Genomic DNA, 12594 nt, shown 5'->3' on the forward strand with positions numbered 1-12594 from the left:
TGGATCAATGATATGGCACAGGGCCAGCTACTTAGAAGCCTGGGTTACATCTCCCTACTCACAGCCTTCTCGGGCCAAATAGAGATTCCGGGTGCCAGTCGGCTTCTTCACCTTCGTCGTCTGAAGCTTTGCAGCCTCATCACGGGTCACCGCCAAGTCAACCTTGAGCTGCCGGCCATCCAGTTTAAGCCCACCAGCCTGTAACAGATCACAACCCTTTCTTAAAACACATAATGGCCGGGCACAGTGGCTCACACCTGTAAACCTAGCACTTTGGGGGGCTGAGGCAGGTGGATCACCTGAGGTCAGGAGTTCAACCTGATCCTGAGGTCAGGATCACCTGAGGTCAGGATCACCTGAGGCCAGGAGGCCTGGCCAACATGGTGAAACCTCATCTCTACTAAAAATACAAAAATTAGCCGGGCATGGTGGTGTGCGCCTGTAATCCTACTCGGGAGGCTGAGGCAGGAGAATGGCATGAACCTGGGAGACGGAGCTTGCAATGAGCGGAGATCGCGCAACTACACTCCAGCCTGGGCGAGGGAGCGAGACTCCGTCTCAAAAAAATAAAATAAAATAAATAAATAAAAAAAACAAAAACAAAACAAAACAACACATAATGAGTAGAAACTAGAAACTAAGCACCTGACAATAACACCACAGAAAGGGATACAGCAAACATCAATTATGCTATGGAAGCCAAGCCCTACGATGTTTCAGCCCAGCTAGCTACAAATGCATCACTGGGCCTCACAATACTTAGTATAGCTGTGCAAAATGCCACGTGTATTTCAGGCAGTCAGCAGTAAAGAATTTATTTTCTGGGAGTTGATTAGTCCCAAAGTAGACCCAAACTGAGGAAAATTATCTGTAAACAGGCAAATGTCTAGTATTGTAAAGAAAGCTAATGAAATAGTAGAGTACTTACTCAAGAGGACTTAAGAAGTAACAGCAATATTAGATAACATTATATTCGATTATAGAACAAATGGAGTAATTCTCCATCACTCACACACATTCTCTCTCAAACATCTACTCTGCTTCACAGACGACCTTAATACCTTCTTATCCTAGTCTTTCATGTTATCAGTCTAGGATAGAGGCTGACACAGATACCAAGCAACAAATATCAGATATGTTATCATCCCCTTTTCCTCACCTATGAAGTAGAGACCATAATTCTGCCTACCTCAAAGGGCTGATGTAATGATTAAATAAGATAATGCATGTAAAGTTCAATGCCTAACACAAAGTGCTAAATAAGTGTTAGTTTTATTATTACTGACAAGAATAATAATAATAAAGCTTTGTATAAATATCAGATGTTGCCCCTAAGAGCCAAACTGCCTCCTGTGTTATAAGGTAAAGGAAATATCTTCCTTACCTCATTCTCTGGAGAAGCAGCTAGAAGGCATTTCTGAGCTGCTTCTTGAGTTGTGAACTGGGCAAATGCACAACCTGCACAAGGAGACACAATTCAGTGAGATCCCAAACTCCCACAGATAAACCAAAGACAATATTACAAATGGCAGCAGCCTGACACAGAGTGGAAGGGGTAGGTGGCATCTATTTATTAAGTACAGCCATGTAGCCAGACGCGGTGGCTCACGCCTGTAATCCCAGCACTTTGGAAGGCCAAGGCGGGCAGATCACGAGGTCAGGAGATCGAGACCATCCTGGCCAACACAGTGAAACCCTGTCACTACTAAAAATACAAAAAATTAGCCGGGCGTGGTGGTAGGCACCTGTAGTCCCAGTTACTTGGGAGGCTGAGGCAGGAGAATGGCGTGAACCTGGGAGGCGGAGCTTGCAGTGAGCCGAGATGGCGCCACTGCACTCCAGCCTGGGCGACAGAGTGAGACTCCATCTCAAAAAAAAAAAAAAAGAACTTAGTGCTTTAGGAGAATGACTGCAATAGGTGAAATCAAAGATTATGAATGGGTTGGAAAGATGCTTACCTAACAACAGTATACTAGAATGAAGAATGGTCAATCCTTAAAACTCAAAAGAAATCACTTTCAGAAAAAAAAAAAACCTAAGACAGCACTCCTGCAAGATAGAATTTTCCTTCTAACGGCTGCCACTGCAACAGAGTTTCTCTGTCAGCTTCTACCTCTAACAAAAGCAACAGGAAAAAAAAAGATCCTGGTAATTTCAAGCAATGTGGAGTGATTAGTACCCAGGAGATACTATCACATTTGAAATGCAAAGAGCAAAAATGGAATTCATTACCCTAAAGTAAATAAGCAAGGGCTTAAAAAGCTTAGACAAAATTATGGCTAGCAGCACCATTAAAGATGCTGATTTTGACACCATTAAAGACAACCTCAGGATGTCCCTAGTACTTTTTTTTTTTTTTTTTTTTTGTGGAAACAGAGTCTTGCTCTGTGGCCCAGGCTGGAGTGCAGTGGCATGATCTCGGCTCATTGCAACCTCCACCTTCTGGGTTCAAGCAATTCTCCTGTCTCAGCCTCCCAAGTAGCTAGGACTACAGGTGCATGCTGCCACGCCCGGCTAATTTTTTGTATTTTAGTAGAGACAGTGTTTCACCATGTTGCCCAGGCTGGTCTCGAACTCCTAAGCTCAGGCAATCTGCCTGCCTCGGCCTCCCAAAGTGCTGGGATTACAGGCGTGAGCCAGCATGCCCAGCGTCCCTGGTACTTTTATAGAACCCAGAAACCTGGGCTGGATGGACTGTGAACCCCTCAAAATGGCACACATTATGCTCTTATAACCTAGTCAGTGCCCACGGCAGTGGTCTCAACCCTTTTAGGGCCTGGCCAGCTGACAACACATACCTTTAGAATGCTCTGTGTCTGGATGCAAGACAATGCGAACATATTTGAGTTCTCCAAACTGTTGGAGAAGCTCCCCAAGTTCTTCTTCTTCTGAGTCAAAGGACAGATTTCTATGGAAGATAACCAGATGATCACAAGAAAAGTCAATTACATAAGTGAGATCCTATGTTCCAGGACAATGTGAGTTAGATATCAACTCTCCCTTGTTCAGAAATAGCACTAATACATAGGGATGGCCCCCAGTGACCCTTGGGCCCAACTGACTTTCCTTTGTCAATGAGGTTCTCTTTCTCAGGAATCTGAAAACATAAACAGACACATACAAAGACCAGAAACTGTAGGTAAAGATTCATTTCCAAATACCGGTGCCCCCTGCCAGGGAAACTTCTGGGGTGCTGGAAATTTCTACATCTTGATCTGGGTGGTGGCTACATGGATGTATACATATAAAATTTTAACTGAGCTGTATGCTTAGATTAATGTACTTTACAGAATATATGTTATACCTTAAAAAAAAAAAACACGCCGGGCGCGGTGGCTCACGCTTGTAATCCCAGCACTTTGGGAGGCCGAGGCGGGCGGATCACGAGGTCAGCAGATCGAGACCATCTTGGCTAACAAGGTGAAACCCCGTCTCTACTAAAAATACAAAAAATTAGCCGGGTGTGGTGGCGGGCGCCTGTAGTCCCAGCTACTCGGAGAGGCTGAGGCAGGAGAATGGCGTGAACCCGGGAGGCGGAGCTTGCAGTGAGCAGAGATCGCGCCACCGCACTCCAGCCTGGGCGACAGAGCGAGACTCTGTCTCAAAAAAAAAAAAAAAAAAAAAAAAAAACGAAAAACAAGTGGTGGCCCCAGAGAAAAGACCCACAGCGTCCATCACCTAGGGCCCCAGAACTGCCCAGATTTTCACCCTCTTCCTGAGGCTTGCTCTTTGACAACTTTAATTCTGAAACCCTCTTTTTTCACTGAAATTGACCATAATTCGTTTCTCTTACTACAAACTAGAAGACTCACAGCAGACTAGTGAGAAAAGTCAAATTATCTCTCTCAATTAGCCATTTTTTCCTCTGTGTTGCTATTAAATCCAGGTTTCAATTAAAATCTTACTAAAGTCAGAAAAATCCCTCAAAATAGTAACACAAAAGCAAATACAGTAAACTTTACTAAGTCCAAAAAAAGAAAACTACTTACTTCTCTCGATGGGATTAAAAAAATGTTGGAAGGAAATTTTGTTGTCCTAAAATTTCAACACGGTATAAAGATTCCTCATTTCCCCAACTATGTAAATCCTTCCAGGGGTAAGAAAAACAGTCCCTAATAAGTATCTGTAATTTTACTTCTCTTATATGCACTGAATAGCCCCATGAATGATTCTATTTCATGGATAACCCAGACAAAAAAGGTTTTCTGCAATAAAACATATCCTAGCTACATTATTTCTTTTAATTTGCCTCATCTAAGATAGACATGGTTTTCTCTCTTCCACCCCTTTATTTCCCTAAGTTCTTTATTAATTAAAAGGTGTATATGGAATGGTATCCTTAGTACTGAGGTCACAGGCTTCTTCTTCACTGTGACATTTCTTCCTTCCTGTTAGACAGATCCTCCGCAAATACAAAATTATTTATACGGCAGTTCCAAATGATACAGTTTTTAAAATACATGGAAAGACATGCAGTTAGGTGAGGAAATGGGCTTCAGTATAGTATGTATAAATTCATCTCTGTGAATTTTTATGATGTGGGCATGTAGTGTAGGTGTTCTTTGAGTAGTGATTAAGGTTAATTTTTTTGATTTTTGCTCATGTATTTCATCAATTTCCTAGAATGAACATAAATTGTATAAGAAAACAAATCTTTTTTTTTTTTTTTAAGACAGAGTCTTGCTCTGTCTCCCAGGCTGGAGTGCGGTGGCACAATCCCAGCTCACTGCAACCTCCACCTCTGCGTTTTAAGCAATTCTCGTGCCTCAGACCTCCCGAGTAGCTGGGATTACAGGCGTGCACCACCATGCGCTAATTTTTGTATTTTTAGTAGAAATGGGGTTTCACCATGTTGGCCAGGCTGGGCTCGAATTGCCCTCGAGTGATCCATCTGCCTCAGCCTCCCACGGCGCTGAGATTACAGGCCTGAGCCACCGCACCCAAGAAAATAATTTTAAAAGATTGTACAAGAAGATAAAATATATACCGCTAAAATTGGATGCAAATGACCCTAGTACACTGGTACTTAAGAAGGACTAGAAGGCAGGCCTGAGGTATACTGAAGACATCCTGACCTCATAAAACCAGCAATCTATTGCAGTCAGTAGAGCTAACAGGCAACAGCAACACGAAATAAAGCCTATCACCACCCCCACTCCCACCTAGTTTTCCTGGAAACAGATGAGATGCCTTACTTTATTCTGGACACTGCGTCAGAAGATAAGTTAGGCATAAAGACAGAAATCATTTGAGACAAGCAGTGCCAATCCTCCCCAGCACTCCCCCTAAAACAAAGGCCGGAAGCAAGATGTTTCTAACAGTTGAACTGATTTCTTCCAAATGATGCCAACCCAATTACAAAGCATGAAATCTAAATGAAGACGTGATGTCAGGACCCATGCTATCTGTCTTCTGTGTTATAGTTCTGATTGTCCTACATTTCTCATTGTTTAGTATGTTCCTGGGACCGGATGTGCTTGATCTAATTTTCTGGGCTGGGTAACAGAACTAGTGCCAAAAAGAGAAGGAGAGGGAAGAGAGATCTATGAAGACCACGCAAAAGCAATTCTGGAGGCAGAAAGACGTACCTGATAAAAACAGTTTTCCCTTCATTCACATCAGAGGGTAATTTCCTCTTCTTTTTGTTTGAGGCTTGCACAGCTAAGGTAAAAAGAAAAGCAACAAACTGAAAGAGATTAGTGTAAACCACATGACAAAGAGCTAACTTCTTAAGTATATAAAGATCAGCCTGGCGCAGTGGCTCACGCCTGTAATCCCAGCACTTTGAAAAGCCGAGGCGGGCTGATCACCTGAGGTCAGGAGTTCGAGACCAGCCTGGCCAACATGGCAAAACCCCATCTCCACTAAACATACAAAAATTAGCTGGGCGTGGTGGCAGGCGCCTATAGTCCCAGCTACTCAGGAGGCTGAGGCAGGAGAATCCCTTGAACCTGGGAGGTGGAGGTTGCAGTGAGCCAAGATTGAGCCATTGCACTCCAGCCACGGTGACAAGAGCAAAACAGTCTCAAAATAAATAAATAAATAAAAATAAAAATAGACAAAGGACATGCTAAGTACATGAAAAGATGTTCAAACTCACTCTTAATTAAAGAAAACATAGCACAAGAAATGAGATACTATTTTTCACTAACAGACTGCAAAATCAAAAAGACTGATAGAATCCAATGTGGTAAGGGTATAGGAAAAAGACATTTCCATATACTACTATGACAGTGTAAACTTTCTGGAAATACTGTATAGGACATAGGAAACTTTGAGGAAAAGACATACACATAGTCACACACAAATTATAAATACACTATAGCTTGAATGTGTATGTGTGAGTATATGTGTACATTTTGCTTATAAATGTATTAAAATATCTCTAGATACATAAGAAACAAATAATCTTGGTTGTCTCTGGGGAAGTTCCCTAAGAAGCTAAGGATCTGGGTATAAGGGAGACTCGCTGTTTGTTTTCAAGAACAGACATATATGCTTACACATACAAAGAAAATATCTCGAAGGATGCACAAGAAACAACAGTGATTACTTTGGGGAATTGTTGGGATTGGTGAGAAACTTTTACTTTGTGTATTACACTCTTCTGTATTGTGTTTTAACTTTTTATCATTATCATTTATCTGTCTTACAAGTTTTTTAGGTGAAAGAATGGCATGAGACATGTACGTTGTAGAATACAGGATCTCAGAGTCCCTTCAGTGTAAAAGCTTCTTTGATTCTAAGGTGTATACCATTCTCTCCTCACAGAAAAAGCTTATTTCCTCAGATTTCTTGTATGGTCAAACCAACATGTCAGACTTACTGAAATGGAATCAGAATAAAAACAGCTGAAATAAAAATCTCCACCCAGACAAATCAAAGAACCAGTTATTAGCCATTTCTCATTCTGTAATGACCTGCCTTCCTCAGTAAACAAGTTGAATTTATTCTCAATAAAGGTAGCAATAAGGATTGGCTAAAATTATACAACATGTTCAAAGAGGTCCTTGTTATGGAATGCACTGTGTTCCCCCAAAATTCATACACTGAAGCCCTAACCCCAAATATAACTGTCTTTGGAGACAGAGACTTTAGGGAGGTAACTGAAGTCTTAAGGTTGGGCCCTAATCTGATAGGATTGCTGTGCTTACAAGAAAAGAGAGACCAGAGTACACTGTTACTTGTTCTCTCTCTCCCCTCGTCAAGCACACAAGAAAAGGCCATGCAAGCACATAGCGAGAAGGCAGCAGTCTGCAAGCTAGGAAGAAAGCTGCACCCAAAATGAATCAGCTAGCACCTGGGACTTCTAGCCTCCAGAACTGTGAGAAAATAAGTTTCTGCTGTTTAAGCCACCTAGTCTATGGTATTTTGTTATGGCAGTTCAAACTGACTCAACAGTTCTTTATCTCCATCTCAACTCAAAGGAGTTGTTTTAAAATCTACCTTGATGTTGAGATGGTTATATCATCTGTTTCATCTATATTATCTGTATAAGATGCTGTTTACCTGGTTATTCAATCAAGTTGGACAATCCAGAGAGAGGTAGAACCTCAGCATTAAGCTAGGTTTTCAATTCCCTAAGAATCTTAACCCTCAAACACCACTCCAAAACTCACTTAAAAAACAAAACAAACAAAAAGGAAACAACAAAAAAACCTTTGGAAGAAAGGAGTATAAAGGTTTCCTTTTCAGCATTTAAGCATAAATTTGATAGAACACCTTAGAGTCCTATTTAAAATGAGATCTAAGCAGAACTGATGCTCATTTCCGTAACTTCAGTAACTTTTTTAAAGTCTAAAGACATTTATGAAAATCCAAACAAACCTTTATCCTCTTGCTCCTCAGTGCTGGTATCACTCTGAGCCAGTTCCTCTCCATCATCAATACTATCGCTTTCCTCTAGGTCACTGTCCTCCTCAGAATGATCACTGCGTTTTTCAGGGGCTGCTCTCTTGACTGTTCTGCAATGGCACAGATCAGAACTAAGGATGTGGGCTGACAGAGGGCCTATTCAATTTCATTACACATGTCAATTCTGCAATGATGCAGGCAGAAAAAGATAGGAGAATTTTTCCTGTCGGAGACAATCTTGAATCTTCCTCTGCTGTCTCAGAACAGGATGAGCTGCTTACCTCTTCTGAATTTGCACAGGCTTGGTCACCTTTGATTCTATATTCTCTTCCTCTTCATCTTCATCTTCATCATCAAAAATCCCATCTTCTTCATCATCATCATCATCATCATCATCATCATCGTTTTCTTCCTCTTCCATATCCTCTTCCTCCCTGCCCTTCTTTTTAACTGATTCCTGATGTTTAGATTCATGGCTCTTTTCCTCACCTATGGAGGGAGGTAAAGAAAGTAGGAATTCATTTAATATCCAAAACAATGTTATTTTAACAAAAGTAACCAATACTCCAAGTTCTTGGTTTCTTCGGTTTTACAGAATTTCGTATATTTTTCTTACTGCATATAACAGGAGAAAGTATAAAGAAAAGAAAAAGCAAAAACAGAAATAAACAAAACTCTCATCACCCAGATTCCTTCAGAGTTCGTCCCATTCATATCAGCCTGAAGGTTCATCTGGCCCAGACTGAAAGAAGTAGCAACTGAGCCTCTCCAAACAGTCTACCATTCGTACATCATAGCCAGCAAAATGCTCACTAGAGAGCAAAGCCAAGCCATGAACTTTAATCTCAGTTCGTTCTATTCTCTGAGACCCTGGTGGCTTACCAGCCAATTGTTTTCTAAATAAACCTCAAGTTTTATGTTTCTCTATTCTTAATGTTCCATCACTCCTATTATGCACAGCCTGGAAAGAACAGCAAGTAAAGAGGACAATGAACTCAGGCTCACTCACAGCCACTCCCAGGAGGCGACTTAGACTCAAAAGAGCCTAGGTTTTGGGACCAGAGCACCAAATGGTACAATATGAATTGACAAACAGACCTGGACTCACTTCTGAGCCAGCAGGAATTCAGAGTTTTCCCTGAAAGCCCAGTCTCATTCTTTTGGTTAATCTTCCACAATAGTCTTACTCTGATAAGCAGGTTCTCTTACATTTTTTTTTTTTTTTTGAGACGAAGTCTCGCTTTGCTGCCCAGGCTGGAGTGCAGTGGGGTGATCTGGCTCACTGCAACCTCTGCCTCCCAGGTTCAAGAACTTGCCTCAGCCTCCCAAGCAGCTGGGATGACAGGTGCCCGCCACCATGCCCAGCTAATTTTTGTATTTTTAGTAGAGATGGGGTTTTGCATGTTGGCCAGGCTGGTCTCAAACTCCTGACCGCAAGCAATCCATCCAAAGTACTGGAATTACAGGCAAGAGCCACTGCACCCAGCCTATTTCTTACACTTTTATCATGAACACAGGAGTTGTTTCAACACTCTCACCCAGGTTATACAACACCCCTACTCACCCAACACTAACACATCTTACCTATAGCAGAAACAGGCTGTGTATCTTTATATTTATCCTTTGGCACGGCCCAATCCACAGCCACTGTCCGGCCTGTCAAGCAGAAAAGTGGCATCAGAAAGGCTCTCCTTTTAACATCCCTACCTCTGTAAATGACCTCTAGTCATCACAGACAATAATGGAACCAGTAGAGACAAAGAAACTGCCAATTCAGGGAATGCTGGTCTTTAAATAAAGCTCCTAGTCACTGTCTACTCCTTTTAACCCTTAATCTTTTTATCAATGTACAGAAATTTTGCCTTTCTACATAGCCACTACACCTGGGATAAGATGGTGTAAAAAAATAAAGAATTAGAACTATGCTTCCTGTTAGACTATCAGGAATCAAAACAGGCATTCTGGAATCATCTGCACCCTACTTGGAAGCTAGGACATCTCTACGGCAATAACTTCTTTTTTTTTTTTTTTGAGACAGAGTCTCGCTCTGTCGCCCAGGCTGGAGTGCAGTGGTGCCATCTCAGTTCACTGCAACCTCCGCCTCCAGGTTCAAGCGATTCTCCTGCCTCAGCCTCTCGAGTAGCTGGGATTACAAGCGTGCACCACCACACCTGGCTAATTTTTGTATTTTCAGTAGAGACGGGGTTTCGCCATGTTGACCAGGCCAGTCTTGAAATCCTGACCTCAGGTGATCCACCTGCCTCCTCGGCCTCCCAAAGTGCTACTAGGATTACAGGTGTGAGCCACCGCGCCTGGCCGGCAATAACTTCTTTAGGCACAGTACTTGATAAGTCAATATATAAGTCACAGTCAGTTTAATAAATAGCCCACAGATGCTGAACAGTGATATAACCAAGGAGGAACCTAGATACCAACCTGCATCTATCAGCAATTATCTCAGGGACATTTTTCACTAGGGATTTAAAAGGACACTCTCACCAAATAAAAGAAAGAATACTGGCAAGGGTTCTTTCAAGTTTAACCCTAAGATCAAGTTCTAGAGTATTTCACCTAAATAGCTACCATATTAGCAATGAGACTCTTAACAACGCAAACATCTTTTGAAAATGCAGAAAGTGCATTACTATACTAATTCACCAAAACACCAGAAATATCTGGGTCAATGACATGGGTATAGAAAGCTTACCTTTTATCTCTTTCATGTTCATGCCTTTGAGCGCTTTACCTGCTTCTAGGAGGTTTTTGAACTGAACAAAACCAAAACCACGCATCTTCCCATCTGTGTGCAAATGTACAAAGAAGTGAGAGGCAGCAGGAGGTAGCCAGAATACTAAGAAGTAAATTACTGCAATTCAGGCCCACAAGATGGCCCAAATTCTGCCAGCAGGTCAGCCCCTTCGCCAAAGCAATTGCTTACATCTTCTTACTGAGTATACTCTGACTTGGACCTGGGGAGAGCAAAACACTTTCTCAAACTAACTCATCTTCTAAAACTAATTCTGATCCAACAGAAAATATCATCAGGGGAATAAAACCATTATTTGGGTTTTCATTAGTTGTCAAGCACTGTGCCAAATACTTCATATATATCATACATACTTGTTCAAGGGTAACATGTTAACTAATGTAATCCACACCAAGTGAAGGTTTATTAGTACCTGGTTTCCTAGGGATATTTACTTCCAGGACAGCTCCAAATTGAGCAAATACTGTCTTCAAGTCATCTTCTGAACACTGAAGCCAAAAGTGAAGAAAGAAAAAGAGAAATACAATCACAGCAAATTAATTAACATAAAACATCAACTACTAAATTCATTCATTATGAAAAACATGAATATGTTTACTTCTTTTTTTATTTTTGATACTAGGACATCAAATGTTTCTAAATAGAAGACATTTTACTTTGTACCTAAGAGGCAAAAAGACAGACGTCTGAGAACTTTTTCTACCTTTTCTTTCTTAGTAGTAGTTTCCCCAAAAAGGAAAGCAGCTTCACACTTAGTGCCCTTATTACACAGGCCCACTTTCTGAATTCAACAGGGGTAAGGTTGATTCCCAGAAGGAATTAAGCTGGTATCATCTTGGTGAGGAGTTCTACTAATGATCACATCTTGGCTCTAAAAGCCTTCAAAACATGCAATGTTCGTTTTCTCTCTCACTTACCTTAAAGCTCAGGTTCCGAATAATTAATCTGGCTTTCTTATCTGCCACTTTGGCTTTTTTGGCCTTTGGCTCCTTCTTTGGGCACTCTGAGTTTTCTAAAAAATAAGAGGTAATGGAATAAGTACGCGAAAATCACCCATTTCTACGCCAGAACATCACAGAATAAAAAGCTACTGGCGACAGATGGCATTTACCACAGGGTTAAGTGTGGCAATAATACCAAGGAACACCAGATTTTTCCAAAGAACTAAAATGAGTATCACAATACACTGGATGATTTTGGAGATCAAAAAGAAATGCAAAAAGCTTTAAGTTCTAGAAGCTACCTCCATGCCTCCCTCTTTCATTTTCATAGTGCTCCTCCTCACCCTGGGAGAAAAACTTCTTTCAATTACTAGAAACTCACCATTTTTCACCTTTTCCTTTGTCTTGTTCCTCAGTTTTTTCTTGGCAACAGTCACATTGATCTTGCAACCTTCAAAGGTGGTAATCTCCTTGAGGGCCCTCTGAACATCTTCCAGCATTGAAAAAGTGACATAGCCAAAGCCTCGACATGCCTTACTCCCTGGAATAATGGAGGGGGGAGGGAGTGGAGGGGCAGTGTGAAAAGGAGAGAGAATTATAAGCCAAAAGCACTAAATGAGTAAATCCTCAAAGCCTAAGCTAGAGGATATACTGCCAACTAATCTTGCTCTCAGTTTGCCAAAAGTCTCAGGAGGGCGAGAAACAAGGGTGGTATCAGTGGTTCCCTCCCCACTTTGCTTAGAAACTGTTAGCCTTCCTCCTCTTTTAATTTGGTGTCTTTGCTGTTAGCTCCTCTTCTTCCCCCTTTCTTGATAATCCCAAGAATACAGTGAATCCATGACATATGAGGCCCTCAAAGAACTCAACATCAAAAAGAACAAAACATCACCAAAGGCAGGAAAGGTAAGTATATGCTATGGTTTGAATGTGTCCCCCAAATTTCATGTGTTGGAAACTTAATCCCCAATGTAGCAGTATTGAAAGGTGGAGTCTTTAAGAGGTGACTGGATCAGAGGACTCTGTCTTCAGGAA

The 12594-nt window shown here is 41.5% G+C and overlaps 1 protein-coding gene across 1 annotated transcript in view; it reads right to left on the reverse strand.

Moving 5' to 3' along the window:
* Positions 1-12594, reverse strand: part of RBM28 (RNA binding motif protein 28) — a 30666-nt gene that overhangs the window by 14160 nt on the left and 3912 nt on the right. Inside the window, exons 2-12 of the mRNA XM_003261292.4 lie at positions 11945-12103; positions 11539-11633; positions 11034-11109; positions 10562-10654; positions 9439-9510; positions 8136-8343; positions 7828-7964; positions 5589-5661; positions 2799-2908; positions 1385-1458; positions 63-198 (exon numbers count right to left, since the gene is read on the reverse strand). Coding sequence (XP_003261340.2) covers positions 63-198; positions 1385-1458; positions 2799-2908; positions 5589-5661; positions 7828-7964; positions 8136-8343; positions 9439-9510; positions 10562-10654; positions 11034-11109; positions 11539-11633; positions 11945-12103 — 1233 coding nt within the window. The remainder of the gene's footprint in view (positions 1-62; positions 199-1384; positions 1459-2798; positions 2909-5588; positions 5662-7827; positions 7965-8135; positions 8344-9438; positions 9511-10561; positions 10655-11033; positions 11110-11538; positions 11634-11944; positions 12104-12594) is intronic.

This window comes from Nomascus leucogenys, chromosome 13 (assembly GCF_006542625.1).
Source record: "Nomascus leucogenys isolate Asia chromosome 13, Asia_NLE_v1, whole genome shotgun sequence".
Classification (NCBI taxonomy): Eukaryota; Metazoa; Chordata; class Mammalia; order Primates; family Hylobatidae; genus Nomascus; species Nomascus leucogenys.